General features: G+C 41.9%; 1 protein-coding gene across 2 annotated transcripts in view; it reads right to left on the bottom strand.

Annotated features, from left to right (window-relative positions):
• sl (small wing phospholipase C gamma 1) overlaps positions 1-18,756 on the bottom strand; it is an 82,756-nt gene that overhangs the window by 53,118 nt on the left and 10,882 nt on the right. For both annotated transcript variants that reach the window (XM_037427768.2, XM_037427769.2), the window contains exons 5-10: positions 18,397-18,477; positions 16,100-16,189; positions 6,464-6,565; positions 6,047-6,162; positions 5,884-5,969; positions 1,521-1,641 (exon numbers count right to left, since the gene is read on the bottom strand). In XM_037427768.2, the coding sequence (XP_037283665.1) occupies positions 1,521-1,641; positions 5,884-5,969; positions 6,047-6,162; positions 6,464-6,565; positions 16,100-16,189; positions 18,397-18,477 (596 nt within the window). The remainder of the gene's footprint in view (positions 1-1,520; positions 1,642-5,883; positions 5,970-6,046; positions 6,163-6,463; positions 6,566-16,099; positions 16,190-18,396; positions 18,478-18,756) is intronic.

Below are 18,756 nucleotides of genomic sequence, written 5' to 3'. Positions count from 1 at the left end.
AAGCGCACGCCGGATGATTCTCGACTCGGCGGCCGCAGATGCGCTCGCGCTTCCAAGGTTGCCAAGGTGCGCGGCGCAGCTTTGACCAGTAAGAGGTCGCGCCTGCTACCACGTGACCCGCGCAGCCAATTGCCGTTCTTCGTTTTCGTTTTTTTACTTGCTCCTCGCGCTTTTATTTTCACTCGGCGAAATACGAGACCGCGACCATCGGGAAGCCGGCTTTCTCCTCTTTCCAAAGCTACCAAAATGGCGGCCCACGGTCAACAACTTGGCGCGTTTGTGCGGCGTGAACAACACCGTTTCAGGGGCTTTTTTTTTCGCACTTTTCGGCGACTAGCCTCGGCAAAAACACTATTTGCGGGATTTGTAGCGCACGTTTCGCTGTAATATTTTAGAACAAGGAAGTTGAAGGTCTGAAGATTACGAAAAAAAATAAATCAGAAAATCGCATATTTTGACCAAAATCGGCACTTTACTTGCCGCGCCCCCCCTTAAGAGTTTCATTAGATGGTATTCTAGAAGCAACTGTAAATATTGTGATACAACAAGTACAAATGCATGTACGTATGCATAAACATGCCTCCTACATACAGTCCTTAACTTGAAGTTGCCCTCATATTCAGCACTGGATCATGCTTACAACAACGCTAGCTATAGTAGATGCAATGACACTACAGCTGCTCTCTGCAGAAAGACACGCAAATTTATTGTGGTAATTTAGGAAGTGGTAATTAGGAAAATTGCTCATTTGTCAATGCTTCACTAAAACTTTACAATAAAAAGCTACTCTTATGCAACAAAAGATTTGTGCAAGAGTAGCTCTTTGATTAAGTTGTCTTTTCTCTGACAATAAATACTTTTATTATTACTATCAGCCCTGCTTTAATTCGCACGAGACGTTGTATTTTGCCACATCATGTACATGTTTTGCATAGTACTCTGAGAAGTGTATCTAATAAAGTTCTAATATATGCTAAGCAAGCTGCTCTATTATTTGTAATAAGTCATCAATACAAAATTGCTGATTATTCACTTATAAAAAAAAGAAGCCATCAGCTGCTCAAAAGAACAAAAAATACCAACTTTATTGCATTTTCAGAGAAAACCTGATTTATTCGAGGCTTGGAACAAGCTAGCTCAGATATCCTGCAAGTGTGCACATACATATGCACATGTATACTACATTAACACGCACATGGAACTTCAACTGAACAAGTACAGTGTTGTCCTTTATGAAAGAGAACACGAGAGAGTGTGGCCTGCTCTCTACGACAGCTGCCTACAGTATCTTGTAACGCTTGCCCACCAGCCATGATTTGTTCTTTTGTTTGCCAATAGATGATGCCAAAAACCGACGTCTGTTCTTTTGCTATTTGTTGATGATGGTCCTGTAGGCAGCCACCGCAGAGCGCAGGCCACGCGCACGTGTGCTCCCTTTCATAAAGGACGACATTGTACATTGAGCTGTGGCAATAATCATAGTGCACTGACTGAATAAAAAAAAAACAAGTTACGCTTACTCGGATGCAACAAATGCGTGGTCTTTGATTGTCTTGATGACATCAATGAACCTGATTTTCGTTGTCAATGTGTGGCCATGATACACATAGGGCATGCCATCCGGTCCATCCCAGCAATCCACTAGGAAAGACATATTGTACAAGAACTTGAAAAATTGGCATGTTTAGAGTACAATGTTAGCCCCGCCACGGTGGTCTAGTGGCTAAGGTACTCGGCTGCTGACCCGCAGGGCGCGGGTTCGAATCCCGGCTGCGGCGGCTGCATTTCCGATGGAGGCTGAATTGTTGTAGGCCCGTGTGCTCAGATTTGGGTGCACGTTAAAGAACCCCAGGTGGTCGAAATTTCCGGAGCCCTCCACTACGGCGTCTCTCATAATCATATAGTGGTTTTGGGACGTTAAACCCCACATACCAATCAATCAGAGTACAATGTTAGAATTATTATACAATGCTTTCTTTTGTTGCAGTCTCTGCTGTAATAAGACTAATTTGAAAACTTCGCATCATGACATAAAATACTTACATAAGGAGAACTTGCCTCCAGAAATCATTCGACAGTGACAGATACCTATGGCTGCTCTTTAGCCCTTCACCTTGCAAATTATTTTTAAACATAACCTTCCCAAAATGACCACTAAGAAAATATTTAATAGAATTGATATGCTAATTGAATACTACAAAACACATTCAAAACTACGCATTTATTCGGAAGATACATGTGGGGCGGAAAACTAGCTTCTGTGCACTAATTTCAGTGGCATTGTAATGTCACAAAGTTACGTCACAAACATGACTTCTTTGTCTTCTGTGATGTTTCCTCCGTGATTACAGCTAGTTATGCTAGAATGCTCCACATTAGTGTCACATACCACAAATGGTGTTACAGAAAGCAACACTTTAACCAACGCTTTCATACCAAGTTTAAGTTTATGTACTCCAGCAATTTTTTTAGAATTGCCATTTGGAGAACACAACTAGGTCCCTCGTAGGCATTTGTCATTAAGGTTATGCATTGTGGCATCTCAAAGTGTGATGGTCCAGCAAGGACACAGTAATATTGGACTGTCCTCACATTTTGCCAAGCCTTCTGTGTTGATTTCCACAATCCCACACTTGCAGGATGTCCAGGTAAAAATTCAAAAGCAACTGATTTTTATAGCTGCCATTTTTATGAGATGAATGCTAAAGACTAAAAAAGAACCAATATTGTGAAAATGCGAAAAATATCAGCCTGAATGTTGTTTCCAAATGACAAGGTGATACAACAAGTGATATTAGCTTTTTATTGTTTGTTGGCTCATTTAGCTTTTTCATTTTCACCAAACCCATAAAAACAGGCGTATCAGCCGGGGGGGGGGGGGGGGGTAAAGTGGGCGCGAGCTTCTCCACTGAGAAAAGTTGAGGGGCTTAGCTGCCCCCACTTCTGACTGTGCTCACTGTCAGCTGCACGCTGGAGAAACCAATAAAAAATGCAAAGTTTTCCTTCACCACAGTAATCACTCAATTATATTGTTACGAGGAAATGAAAATGTTACCAGGTAAGGTTTTAATCCTAAATTTTAATCCTAATCCTGTTTTTTCCCTAAATTTCTACCGTGACGATTGTCTGAATGTTCATTACGGTGCAGGCCACCTATGCGACTCTTTCGCGTTTTCTACTGTAGCATTGCAAAGCTACAGTACAAGGTGCGAAAGCATCTTGTACTTACTTTCCAGTTTTTCTGAACTTACCTTCCAGTTTTTCTGAACTAGTCACAGCAATTGCAAATTCATAAAAACTGTTTCCTTTCATCAAAAATGAATAGCGTCACCACAGCTTTATCGAAGCTGCTGTGAGCTGGTGATTGTGACGAATCTTTCTAAGTCCTTTAGTTCTGGCGTACTAGAAGCACCACAAGAAGATTGGCACTTTTGCCTCTGATAAATCTGATCAGCCCCGCTCACGGTAACTAGGAGCGATGGCAGATGTTTGCAAAGTGGCGAAGAATAAAGCAGTGAACTCGAGTTCAATGGCTAGCTCAGCTTCTAAGCTTACCCCGCAGCTTGACCTACCGGACCAGGGAGAAAGTGAAAGACCTTGGTTTTTTGCACATGAAGGTCTAATGCGGAGTCGGGCTAGTTTGTTTTCATTCATCTTGAATTGTCTTTTACAGCTCAAAGTACAATCCAGACGAAAAAGAAGCACACACGCGCGGTACTGCTTAGTTCTCTCTCTTTCACGCGCACATACACTCCAAAAAGTTTTCTGTAGTAACTGCGCAGTTATCACGAAAAGAAATTTTTGCTCCTCCAAAAAACGAAATGAGTGCAAAAAAATGCACACGGCATCGAAAGGAGGGGAAATTTTTTCCTTGTGGAGTAAAGCACCCGTTCTTTGGGGTAACTGCAAAAATGTTCGTGCCGTGTGCAAGCGACTCATCGGTGCCTACATAAGCATGTTTCATTTCGGACGGTTCTGTAGCGTGCTGTGGTGTAGTCGTTAGCGTACTTGCATGCTGACTGAATGATCGTGAGTTGATTGATTGATATGTAGGGCATCACGTCGCAAAACCACCATATGATTATGGGAGATGCCGTAGTGGAAGGCTCCGTAAATTTCGACCACCTCGGGTTCTTTAATGTGCACCAAAATCTGAGCACACGGGCTTACAGCACTTTCCCCTCCATTGAAAATGCAGCCATCAAAAAGCTGATATATATATATCCCGCCTGACGAGTGAGGCAGGTTGTTTGCCCCCCTACTCACGAAAGAGTTGGTACGCCACTCACTGCCCATGAAGTTCTGGCTATGAAACTACACTGGAAAGCCATTACCCCTCAAGAACACAAGAGGTAAAGCCAGTAAGGAGCAGCACAGATCATGATCAAGTCACTGCCACGTCTGATCATATGAACTCTCATTGCCTTCCAACAAGCGCCCTTGCAAGTTCATTGGCTTTTGAGGACAACGGCGAGACCATTTTGATCACAATCAAGTGTAATGCTGCCTTTTCTGCCGTGGCGTGAGGAATCATACCAAATCTGAAGGCAGATGTTAGCTTAGCATACAATAGGTGCGTGGTTGATGCATTAAAAAGGCTTTGCAACACATCCTCAGCATGATCAGAACATGCCGCCGTTCAGTAGCCTAGGTTCCTGAGAACACGCGAGCCAAACATTTTGCAGCCTGCAGTTTAAAATCAATTCTCATAGTCGGTTATGAATCGCCCCTTTTTCTCTCTACAAATAATTCCAGACACCCAAATTACTGCGCAATATGCCCAAGGTGAACGGCCATTGGCTGATTTGTGCATTGTAAGCAGCATAGTTATCACGGCCACCACAAAATGCCACCACTAGCCCACACGTGCGCTTGCGATCACACTGAAAGAAATCAGATGTCTGCAGAAAAAATTAAAAGTGTTCAAGGTCATGATGTGTCCTGGCGAAGCAACCTTGTCATCTTTTTCCATGAGTAGTTTTAAGCATAATATTTGCTGGTACGAAAAGAGGGAGAAAGCGCTAAAAAAGCATGTGGCAAATACCTTTAAGTCTACTTGTATTTGAAATATTACAAAAAATCTTTCCGGCAGTTAGTGCGTGAGGTGATCAGCTTTTTTTTTTTTTAATGAAGCCATCGGACAATTACTTGGAAAAGTATTGCAGCGTCCTTTCAAGAAAGCGGCAACTACAAAATCATTGAGTCAGGGCTGGACGTTGCGCATGCCACACAAAAGACCAAGGGATTTGGAGAAGAGCACCGACGAGTGCTACTAAAGGATGGTGGCTAGTGCTCTAAAGAATCAAAAATTGATACAAACAAAAAATTTCTAAGCTGTCACAACATGATGCAGAAGTGTAAGAAAAGACTCCATATGTTCTCCAAAGTGAATTTTAGTAGCCATATATGTAGCAAGAATGAGGTGCTGCAATCATCCATCCTTGAAACTAATTTTCTGAATTTTCCTTTTTCACCAAGTTGGCATTACTAAAAGATATGCTTTTTAATTCACATTAGAAAGACTGCTCTCTAGGGCATTTTCCACAAGTGTAAAGTCATACAGAATGCTACTGCGGACTCGTAATTTAAAATACTACTTTCTTATAAGCCAGAATTAAATTACAGAATATGGGAGAAAGAGGCCAAAGAAGGTGTTGTGTTCAAAGTGTATCAGCTCTGTCAATCCAGCCAACAGACATCCTTCTATGCTAGACACGGTGAACCAAACCTGAAGTCCTTCTTAACCCTGTACAAACTTAAAATGTGTAATATGCACCACACTTTGAGCTGTGAGCGAATAACACTAGAAAAAAGCATAATGAAGATGAAGGAAAACCTTTTATACAGAAAAATCAGCAAAAGTAGTAAGTGCTTTTTACTCACACTCAATGCAGCGGCAACTCATTGCAAGACACCTCGCATAAGCTTCGACAGAAGACTCGCTCTTCACTTGGTCTCCTGTGAGGTACCTGGGAGGAGTGATTGAGCAGCCACAAGGATGAACTCAAGCCTAAAAGAGCAAATGTGCAAAGAGAACATGTCTTACGTGTTGTGTGAAGACGCCACCCAGTAGTGGGTCAGTGGGCGCGTCATGTCTTGATTGACTTTGTTGTGCTGGCTGTCCCACAACTCATTCTGCTTAGAAAATAGATAGTCTAGGAACTGCAATAATAAAAATAAACAAGTGTTGTAATTCTTTAAGACTTCCACTTGCGACTCAGTTGGCACAGTTTTGCTATGCTCCCCAGAGAAAAAGCTTCCATTTCAAGTGTTTACTTTTTATTTCCTTTGTTAAAACTACTAAAAATAATGAAAAAAAGCACAATTCACGTTTCCACAGCTGTTGAGACATTATTCCTCATTAATTTTCAACAAGATAAACACCTTCGAAATTCTAATGCTGACCATATCATCGGTGGCTCATCAAACTTTATCAAGGTTTTCTACTAAGCATGGCACAAACCTCAGGCACAGTGAAATACGGCTCCTGGGCATCCCGCAGAGGGTCCTGCAGATAGTCACGCATGAACTTGCTCACAACCCTTTCATCCTCGAACACCATGTCCTGAAGATGAAAAACAATCAAGCAAGAAGCTTCTTCTGTGAATGCACTATGACACACATTGAAGCTTTCACCACACGCTGACTCTAATAACAACTTCTAGAGCAGATGGTCATGCTCTGGTATATCACCTGATCATACTACTTAGTAGCTCTTTACTGCCAGACAGCTCTTCACTCAAGGGTCATATTCTTAATTGGTCACCATTGTTGATACTACTCTTCCACTATCAACTGATTTCTTAAGTCAGCTGTAGCAGAAGTGACAAAAAGAACACCCACCAACAGTACATTTTTAAATGACACAGCTTCTGAGTGCGCCAACCAAACAAGCCATTTTGCTCTATCATAATGCAAGTCCCCCCAACCACAAATTTTTGGCACTTGAAATCAATCCCCTATGGTATATTTGAATATTAATCCCCCTCAACAACAAGAAAAAAAATACAGTGAGAAAAAAAAACTACAACAAACGTGATGCACCAAATTTTGATAGAAACCTCCAGTTTCAATGGCATCACGATTGATATTGGCAACCTGGACACAAACATCTAAATCCAAATTAATCACAGGTCACTAGCTGAAAATATTTATTTCCTTGAGCACTAATAATAATTATCATTATTATTAGGATTTTACCTTCCAAAACCACAATATGATTATGAAAGACACCCTGTTTGAAGGCTCCTGAAATTACAAACATCTCAGGTTCTTTAACGTGAGCTGAAATCTAAATACATGGATCTCCGGCATTTTGCCTCCATCGAAATATGGCCACCACGAACAAGATTCGATCCCGCAACGTTTGGGTCAGCGTAGAGCATTATAATAATCAGACCACCGCGGTGGGTTTTTCACTGCAAGTTTGGGCATTCCTCCAGCACATGCCCGATGTGCTAGTGGTTTAACTGGTTTGCAGTACTGACCAGAAATCTGTCTGTTCTCACTTGTTCTGCTCAAAATAAAGCTCTGTGTCCTAACCAGTAGAATGCTCACTTCTAACAGACAAATATATTGATTGATTTGTGGGGTTGAACGTCCCGAAACCACCATATGATTATTAGACACGCCGTAGTGGAGGGCTCCGGAAATTTCGACCACCTGGGGTTCTTTAACGTGCACCCAAATCTGAGCACACGGGCCTACAACATTTCCGCCTCTATCGGAAATGCAGCCGCCTCAGCCGGAATTTGATCCCGCGACCTGCGGGTCAGCAGCCAAGTACCTTAGCCACTAGACCACAGCGGCGGGGCAAACATACAGACATATTATGGCCAAAGAGCTAGGAAGGAAGGAAGGAAGGAACAGGAGGGAAAAAAAGATGGTAGGGATGTTAACTAGTCTGGAACGACCGGTATGCTACCCTACACTGGGGACAAAGATGAGGGAGCTAGAAATTGTCAAGCTGCAAGGTGGTTTGATAACAATGAATCCACAATAAGTGTGGTGGGGGAATCAGTGGGAACTCAAACCTCAAACGAAGACAAGTGAAGCGATTTTGTTATTCAAGAAGCACACTTTATGTGCTTCCATGTAGTTCTGCCATAGGATCTCTGTCACAATCATGGTTTTATTATTTCTACAATCAACTGAAGTTTTCGTTCTCCAATATGCTGACATACCACGCAAAAGATCTACCAAGCTACTGAGAAAACAAATAAGTTACAGAAAAGGAAAACAGAAAGCACACCATTTTGTTAAACTGAAGTTTCTATGTTCTAATAGTACAGGTATTACAACTTACTGTAAAGCTCTGTGGCGTACAATGCTTAAATAAACGTTCTTCAGAAGGTTTACATAAAATTTGAGTCAACGATTACACCACTAATGTGTTAGCCACACAGTTAGTATTGCTCTGTCCTTGGCCATGCAAAGTTTTCTGCCCATTTTCAACACATCTTCTCATGTCTGTCTATTGTGTGAGTTGATCCAAGTGTGGCTGGATTTAGCCATAGCAGCGTCAGAGTCAACTGCCACTGTATGCTCATATTGGCTTCCACATTTTCATGACCGTGCTACTGCGTGGCATTCATGAGCACAAATGAAAGGCACACCATGTGAATATCAGCAACAGATTTGGAAAGATGCTTTCACGTTGTTCTTATTTTGAAATGTTGCCCAAGAGCCCATGCTTGCACAGAGATATTACAAAAATGATTCTTCACTGAATAATTAATAAAGCACAACACATGCGCAGAAGACAAAAAATATTGTGCCACTAGTGCTTGTGTTGAGTTCTTTTCTTTCATCCTAGTCTCCTCAATAGTTTTACATTGTTACTATGTCCCATCAACACTGTAAACATCAGCACTGGTCAACTTGGCTGAAGAATAAAAGCCCTGGTATATAATGAAATTCGATATTTTATAAGCTTAGCTTTAGAGGTTTCCGGCTGTTGAACACGATTCAGTATGTTACTGTCTATGGTGCAAAAGAAGAGAGTTTGTGAAGGGCTTTGTACAAGCTTATTATTATTACGTTAAGTTTTATTGGCGCAAGGGCAGCTAAGGCCAAAGAGCGCCAGTACAAGTGTTGTTTCATTTTGGTTATTAGTTTAAAAATTAAAACAAATGATGTGTAGCAAATATCTACGAACCATTTAAAACACAGTGCATTTAAAAAGAATGTCACATTGGAAAAAAAAAACACCTTCATTTCATTGGCTGAAGTCTGTGATGATATATTAGTCTGCAAGGCCCAAGACACTCGCAGCTGAAGTCCTTGCCTGAGCAAGAACTGCATACTTTTTATGCACCAGGCAGTACCTCACACTTGAGGCGCAGCCTGGTGGCTAGGATGGAATGATATCATTGTTAAAAATTTGACTTTCCCAAGATAATGAAGAAGTCTCTTAAGGTCAACCACTGCATCAAGTGAAAAAAACAGCGCTGGATGAAGTGGGATATGATATCGATAGAGCTCCCTGAAATGGGTCAGTCGTGCTTGGTGAAGCACAGGACATTGTATAAGGACATGCACAACGGTTAGACTCTCTCCACAGTGTATACATGTAGGTGGATCAGTGCCTGTCAAAAGGTGTTTATGTGTGGCATAAGTGTGGCCTATTTTGAGCCGTGTTAGAGTGACTTCGGCGAACCTGTTGAGTTTTTGTGGGATAGCTTTTCTCAGCTGGGGTTTAACAAGGTGGAGTTTGTTGTCGACTTCTCTGTCCCATTCAGCTTGCCAGTGGTTGCGTAGACCTCTACGTACAACAGGTTTTAGATCTACACCCGGAACAGAGGTTATATCTATGGTTTGCCAACCAGCGGCTTCTCGTGCATTCTTGTCCACTATTTCATTGCCTGCAATTCCAGAATGACCTGGAACCCAGCGAATAACAATAGAAAGTTTTAGGTTGTAGGCTGCATAGATTTCGTTAAGGAGCTTGTTGAAAGTAGGGTTCTTGCTGTACTTGCCACAAGACAGGGCCCTGACAACACTTAAAGAATCTGTGTACACTAGAGACTTTTGTATCTTGTGTTGTTTAATGTGTTGTATAATAAGCAGGATACCATAGGCTTCCGCTGTGAAAATGCTGGTATGTGTATGCATGGTTCTGGTGTCCGAGAACTTTTGTCCATAGGCTGCACAAGATACAGATGTTTGAGACTTTGAGCCATCAGAGAAGAACGCGGTTGAACGATATTCGTGTTTAAGGGCCAAGAAATGTTGCTCAATGAGTGCACTTGGACAATTTTCCTTTATGATGTCTTTGAAAGACCAGTCACAAGTGACTGGACACTGCTGCCAGGGAGGGATGTGTTCGACATGGTCACTTCCCTCTAAGCCATTGAAAAAAATTGCAAGTTTTTCTACTGCAGGTGTTATTGCCAATGGAAACGGCGGAGCGATAGAAGGACGCTTTAGGTATAACTGGGTAGTAGACACATCGTTCATAAGTGTTTTGCATGGGTGCTGCTTCAGCGACATGATCTTAACTGCATAGTTGACTCCTAGATACGTGCGCTGATAGTCTAGTGGCCACTGATCTGACTCTGCATAAAGGCTGTGAATAGGGCTGGTACGGAAGGCACCAAGTGCCAGTCGGATACCTAAGTGGTATACAGGGTCCAACATTTTCAGTGCTGTCCTTGAAGCTGACTGATATACTATGCATCCATAGTCTATGCGTGACAGAACCAGGCTTCGAAACAGAGATATGAGACAGTGCCTGTCTGTCCCCCACGACTGATGCGATAAAATCTTTAAAAGGTTCATGGTCTTGAGACATTTTAACTTCAGCTGTTTTATGTGCTGGATGAAGGTGAGTTTGGAATCAAAAATTAAATCGAGGAATTTTTGTTCTTTCGCAATGACTATGTTTTGTCCATTCATTAGTATGCAGGGGTCAGGATGCACACCTCGTCGTCTCGAGAAAAGCACACTAGTAGTCTTGTCAGTGTTAAACTTAAAACCATTCTCGTCAACCCATTTTGCAAGTCGGTTAACACCTAACTGTATCTGGCGTTCGCATACAGTCAAGTTACACGATTTGAAACTAATTTGAATGTTGTCCACGTATACAGAGTACGATATCGCAGGTGGAATAACAGAGCGAAGAGAGTTCATTTTTACTATATATAGTGTGCAGCTTAATACTCCTCCCTGCGGCACTCCATTTTCTTGAAGAAATGTGCGCGATAACACAGTACCTATTCTTACACGGAACTTCCTTTCAGACAGGTAATCTTTTAAGATGGTAATCAACCTGCCACATATTCCGAAAGACAGTAGATCTTGCAGGATTCCGTATCGCCAGGCAGTATCATATGCCTTCTCAAGATCAAAGAAAACAGACAGACAGTATTGATTGTGTACAAACGCGTCACGTATATACGACTCGAGGAGGACAAGATTGTCGGTTGTGGATCTAGCTGTACGGAAACCAGACTGGCACGGGTCCAGTATGCCGTTGTATTCCAAGTAATAGACCAAGCGGCAGTTAATCCTTTTTTCAAACACTTTGAGTAGGCAGCTTGTGAGGGCGATAGGCCTGTAACTATTTACCGAAGAGGGATCTTTGCCCTGTTTAAGGATTGGTAGTAGGTACTATTGCCTGTTTCCAAGCAGAGGGTATTTTGCCGGTATTGAAAATCGTGTTGTAAAGTGCTAAAAGGCAGTTCAGGGTTTCATCAGGGAAATTTCTGATCATTTCATAGGTAATTGTATCAGAACCAGGAGCAGAACTTCCACAGGAACCAAGGGCAAGCTTCAGTTCATATAGTGTTAGTGGTTTATTGTATCCGTCTGATACAGGCTTGTTCCGGCACAGAGGTACACTTTCAGCAATGCTTTTGTGGCGTAAGAACTTAGTGGTATACTTTTCTGAGCTTGACATTTTCTCGAAGCGTTCGCCAAGAGCGTTTGCCTGTTCTTCTATTGTATCACCGCAGTCATTCACCAAAGAGAAGGGATTTGGGCCTTGTCCTTTAAGTTTATGCACCCTGTTATAAACCTTGCTGACGTCTGTGTAGGAGTTTATTGAGGATATATAGCGTGTCCAGCTTTCCCGTTTGGCTATACGGCGAAAACGCCTGCCATTCGCTTTGCAACTTTTAAAGGTTATCAAGTTTTCTGCTGTTGGGTAGCGAGAAAAAGTCCTCCATGCTTTGTTTTACCGTTTTTCAGCAATTTCACACTCCCGATTCCACCATGGCTTTGTGTTAACCTTATCATTCCTGGACTGCGGTATGCACTTTTTTGCACAAGTAAGAACATATTCAGAAATATAGTTGGCCATCTCTTCTACTTCCAAATGATCTACCTCTTCGAGGTGTAGTGTACATAGCTCTCTGAATTTCACCCAGTTTGCAACATGAAAGTTCCACTTTTTAGGATAAGACGGCTGGTCATCCCGTTGTTTTGTTACTAAAGAGTTGGAAAATGGTCACTTCCATATGGATTATTAATAACTTTCCAATCTAAGTAAGGTAGGAGTGACGGTGACCCAATGGCTAAATCTATGCATGAATATGTATTGTGTGTGGTACTGAAGTATGTTGGCTCTGCCTTATTGAGCAGACAGGCTCCAGATGCGAGAAGAAAGTTTTCTATTGCACGACCTCTCGCATCACACTTGGTATCACCCCATAGCAAACTGTGAGCATTAAAATTTCCAATTAACACATATGGTTCTGGAAGCTGATCAATAAGCTTTTCGAACTCTGTTTTATTGAATAGTTCGTCAGGGGCTATGTAGATTGAGCAGATAGATATAAGACGGTTGAATAGAATAGCGCGAACAGCCACAACCTCAAGAGAGCTTTGTAGCACAATGTGCTGGCATGCTACGCTTCTTTGTGCAATGATAGCCACACCTCCAAAAGAGAAATTGCCACCATTTCTATCTTTACGAAAAACCACATATTGATTTAAGAAATTCACATGAGTCGACCTTAAATGAGTTTTTTGAACACAGAACACTTTTGGCTGATAGTCATTAAGCAAGTCTTTGATATCATCTAGGTTATTAAATAGGCCTCTGGCATTCCACTGTAGTATTTGTGTGTCCATTTTAGATGTGTTTTGTGTTGTGTGCTCAAGGATGGAAAGTAAGCTCACGGACCCTTTCCAGGGGCCGTGACACGAGATTTTTCTTTTTTGGATCGGTCGACAGAGTCGCGCCGATCCTTAAGCGCTGGCTGCGCCCTCACGCTCGGTGTTGTGTCCATTGCCTCTTGCGAGGCGCTGGACACGCGCTCTTGCGAGCGCTGCGTTTGTTTTGAGGGCCTCGCCTCAAAAGACGAGACCTTCGCGGCCCCCAGCCCAGAGGTTGGTGCGTCTTTCTTGGATGGCGGAGCAGCACATGCTGCAACCGCCGAGGGGGCGGATGGCGTCACCGCTGGCTCACTACGCGTGTGCTAGACAGGCGCCGGGGGCCGTCGTGGCACTGCCCCCTGACGTGCCACTTCGGCAAAGCTGGTTTCTGGTAGGTAGGACACCTGCCTTCATGCCTCCCTAAATGAAATGTTTTGTTTTACTTTAATTGTGACAATTTCCTTTTCTTTTTTCTAGCATGGGCATGACCGTGAGTATGCGGCATGCTCCCCGTTACAGTTCGCACAGTGAAGAGAGTTTCCACAGGTATCGGATGTGTGTTCTTCAGCACTGCATTTCGCACAAGTTAGGCGGCCTCGGCAGTTCTGAGAACTGTGGCCGAACCGCTGGCATTTGAAACATTGGAGAGGGTTCGGTATATATGGCCTCACTCGAAGCTTGATGTACCCAGCCTCAACGGAGTCGGGCAGTACACTTGAATTGAAAGTAAGTACCAGGTGCTTAGTCTGGATTTCTTCGCCATCACGCCTCATACTAATTCATTTCACATTGATGACATTTTGTTCGCTAAAACCCTCCAGGAGTTCAGCCTCCGTCAGCCCTAACAGGTCATCATCTGAAACAATGCCACAGGTGGTGTTCATGGTTCGGTGTGGGGTTACTATAATTTTGGTGTCTCCAAATTTCACTAGATTAGACAATTTTTCATATTGTTTCTGGTCGCGGAGCTCCAACAGGAGGTCACCACTTGCCATTCTCGATGCTTTATATCCTGAGCCAAAGATTTCTGTCAAAGACTTTGAAACAAGAAAAGGTGAAATTGTTCGCACTGGTTTGCCGGGTGTGTCAGCGTGGATAACGTGGAATCGGGGAAAGGATACTCTCTGGTGGCCAAAAAACTGGAAGACTTCATCGGTGCGCCCTCTTTTCTGAGGGCGATCAGGGAGTGGGGGGAAGAAACTAGCCATAAGAAAAGGTTTATTTTCGGCAGCGGCGCCAGCCACCCACCATGGAGTCCTACAAGGGGACGCTGCAGGGTCTGTAAGCACAGGCCCTGCAGACGCCAGCTGTACACCACCACTATAACCGAATATGGTGTATCCAAGGTAGGATAGCCACACAGGGTTAACCCTTGCCGCCAGGAAACATGGAAGTCAACGGAAGAGAGTAGAGGACAGGAAAGATTTAAAGTAAGAGAAAAGACGAAGATGTGAGGGGGAGACAGGAAAAGGCGACTGCCGATTTTCCCCAGGCGGGTCAATCCGGGGGTGCCGTCTATGTGAAGCCAGGGCCAAAGGGATGTGTTGCCTCTGCGGGGGGGCCTTAAAGGTCCAATCACCCAGCGTCAGCTCAATCCCCAGGATCCCCTTTTCCACAGACACGGCAAAGCCACGCACGGCTAGGCGTGGGAGGGAGTCAAAACTCCCCCGTTAGCTCGGGTCCGTGGTGTCGCTACACACCAAACTACACACCAAACTGCGCTACTTGCGCAGGCGCCCCTGCGGGGGCTTTGTACAAGCTATCAACTCTAACCCTCTGAGGTGGTGCAACTTTATTCATAGTCCTGGAGGTGCTTTATACACATTTGTGTACACTTTTTTTTGCTAGCTGGGTAAACAGGGGGCTAAGAAAGGGCAAGATACATTGAGTTCTAGGTCAAGTGAACCTCCTGAGTGATAAATACGCCCTCATTTAACTTCTTTTCAAGTGTAGCATTGCATATTATCACTTTTTCGAAGACACTGCCATGTTTGACGAGGTATGCCACTATCCACATGCCACATTTAAAGTGCAATTTTTCTGGACTCAAAATAAATATAATCAAAAACAAATTTGCACTATATTTATAGCCTGAGATTTGATTTTGTTTATGCAAAGCCATAACACAAATGACTTCAGAATAAATTAATATTCAAATATAATTCATTTAAAATAATTACTATAAAACACATATATTGATGTACTATGAGATAACTTTATTGCAATAAAATTGTGAAGGTCTTTAAGTAATTTACGTAAATTTGATGCATGTGAAAAGATGAACTTTTAACAGCTGCACAGCGTAGCTAACTAGCATGAAAATAACATACACAAACTCATATACAATTATCTGAGGTTCAACATTCCAAAACCAACCTCACACAAACTGAAGTGAATCAGTCTGTCAAAAAAAAAAAGAAAAAGTGAAAGAGCAAATAAAAGATGACAATCCCGAGAAGGTTGAAAAACACTGAAGCCCTATGAGCTCATAAGCAACCTTCATTTTTCTGCCACCATGCTAGAAAGTAAGCCATTATTTTCTCAACCAAAATGATGGAGAGTGTTCAGCTGTGCGCACTGAACTTAGCAAAGAGGTGCACTGAAATACAGAAATGTATCTTGTTTTGACAGCAGAACTAGGCAACATCTCATTTTTGCCAAACAGCATCATAATTTTTTTATAGGGATCGACAAGACATGGAGTATTTTTTCTGACTAAACAAAAACATTGTGTTCTTTCACAATTCAGTTGAATACTTTTCCAGAAATGACTGAGAGTACCTCTGAAACAACTCAAAAAGTACTTTAATCAGCTGCTCGAAAAAGAATCTTGCAAAGTAACTCCCAACATGTTTAGTTTTTAAGAACTGATTGCTGTATGCTGTTTTTTCAGTGGACACAAATAACATGCCTTACAACATTACTTGGTGTCAAATTACGCAAACAATCAAGGCGTATGCATATTTATGTACAAGAAGCATAAAATGGCTAGATAATTTACCTTCTGGTCTTGAATGAGAAACTTTTGGAAAGTCTTCAAAGTGACTTTTCCATTTTCATCGGTACACATTTTGAAGAAATCGGCAAACAGCTGGAAAAGAAGAAAGTGTCAGGAAAACAAGAAGAATGCTTAAAAAATGATAGCAAAAATTTAAAATCAAATGGTGAAACACTGGGCAATTAGATACTCGGTTAACCCAAGTAAAACCAAATTGACCCATAAGTAAAATGAAAACAATATCAAAAAATGTTTGCAAAAATCTGACAGCCATGTCACACTCATTCCTTATATGTATTAGAACGAAAATTTTAACGTAACAAAGAAAACCAGTGTTTTATTGGAACAATCTAAAAATATATACAATTACATATTCCTGCGGCACAACGTAGTTCATAGAACAGCCTGACTGTATATGTGAAGTGTTTAGCACAAATTTATCAAGATGGAACAACACACGTAAATGGGTGATGCGTGTTTCCTTCATCTTGTCCCATTTTGGTGTCTTGTAAATCTGCTCTAAATGCTTTAATATGTTGTACCAGCTAGGCCAGAAGTCAGCCCTGGCTGTATATGCTACTTAGAGTATCCTCTCGGATGTAACCTGAGGTTTATACAGCACATCTTGCAGTAGTAGATGTGCCAGTCTTCAAGTGACTTCTTGGTATTTTACAAGCCTTTTCATTAGTCAAATTGCATGGTGTATTTGCGAACTTTGCTGATGAATTGTGGCCATGATTAATCATGCATGGTGTATTTGCGAACTTTGCTGATGAATTGTGGCCATGATTAATCATGTAGACTGCTTTCACAATAAGTTTTGTCTGTGTATGTTGCCTTATTGGATCCTGTTTAGATGTCACCAACAAACTGTGCAGTCTAAGTGCACCACTTCACTGCAATTTTAGTCCCCTTACTGTTGATTGCTAGAAAAATGTAGTTTCACACTTCAAGGAATGAAAGGGCGAGAAGAAATGTATGTCCCATTTCAGTGATTTCTTTAAAAAAACTGTCTACCACTCGGAAAGAATTTTCTGATTGTGCCGCAAATGACAAGATTGCTTGCTCATCACATCGGCGGCAACAAGCATGCTTTCATACCAGAAAAAAGGAATTATCATTTTAACTTGATGTTGAAAGTTGATAAAAAGTGACTACTAGCGTCACCCAACAGCGAATGTGGTCGATCTTGACAGTTTATTGGTAGGACAAGAAATCCTCGCAGGAAGATTTATAGTTAGCTTAGAAACAAGCATGTATAACTTGAAATTGTATTTTATGAACTTGAGGCTGCTTTAGGTGGTGCCAAAGTCTAATATTTGCTTTTTTTTTTCCCTCACGCATTCAAATAGCTGCCCGGTGGCGCTACCGACGATGTGTTCGATCGCCTGCACGCCTGCCTGCAAATGGCGAAGAAACGCGAACAGGGCGTCTACCGCCACTTATGAAAACAACAAAAACATGTGTGCCTGCCTAAAAAGACCACTCAGATATTTGTTTTAATAATAAATAAAACTTGATGAAGCCTGCAAAAAGCGCACGTGGTTTTAGTTTTCGACTTCCACCAGCACCAAACAATGTTGTAAGCATTCATCCCACCGATAGAAGGAGACAGAACGCAAACAGAAAAAAATATGCTTTAAAAATTTCCACGCACTTTTCAGAGAAACCGCTTCAAGGTTAGACACTTCACATGGTATGCTTTTTATTGCGACACAAAACAGGAGAGCAATGAAGGACGGTAGACAGTCCCTTTAAGGGCAGCTGAAGGGGTTTCCAACAAAATGTTTAGTAAACCTTCCAAACTGGCTTGACAGATATAACATAACAGTTCAATTGCATACACACATCAAGATATTCACATATGACACATGCACTTACAACAGTTTCCATGAATACTGCACTCATGCCTTCAATCTCAATGTAATATGGTAATGGTGTGTTTTGCGTATGCGTCACATGGTGCCTATATATGCGGGGGTTTGCAAGAATGAATTTAGTTGCGAGTTGACGCTCTTTATTTTCACCTATTGTTCCTCGGTGGTTTGTGTTGTCTACTTTTTTTTTTTGTGCTTAAGTCATCTCATGTGCCAATATCTCTTGCATTACTAGCCAAAAGCAATTCTCATATAAAGAATGTTTTCATCTATTTTCTGTTACAATGAACTTTCACCGGACATGTGTTTTTGCCTTACAAGCTAATGACAATAGAGAACATTCTTGGGAGCGTCTCTCATAATCATATGGTGGTTTTGGGACGTTAAACCCCACAAATCAATCAACATTCTTGGGCAGCTTACCTTCTCATCATGCATCAAATTGTGATACAGTGATGCAAAACCTTCAAACCCAATTTCACCAGCTCTGTTGGTATCAACCTCCTGAAATTTATAGGCAGAAAACTTTACTATTTGTTTATATTATTTCAGAGCAGAACAATATATAATTTCTTCAATTTGTTAATCAAATATAGTATTGAAAAGAATGCTATAGGCCACAGCAGAGCAGTAAAATTTATCACAGCCCTGAAAGAATGAAGCAAAAATACAGCAATATAGAAAACAATATTGCTGTGAACGGCTAGTTTATTACTATTATTAGTCCCTTCTAGCCTATTGTCACATTTTTATGACATTCCGAATCTGAACTAATGTCTCCAA

Source organism: Rhipicephalus microplus, chromosome X (genome assembly GCF_043290135.1).
Source record: "Rhipicephalus microplus isolate Deutch F79 chromosome X, USDA_Rmic, whole genome shotgun sequence".
Taxonomy (NCBI): domain Eukaryota; kingdom Metazoa; phylum Arthropoda; class Arachnida; order Ixodida; family Ixodidae; genus Rhipicephalus; species Rhipicephalus microplus.
The sequence above is the reverse complement of the archived record's forward strand: the minus strand, read 5'-3'. Positions and strand labels throughout refer to the sequence as shown.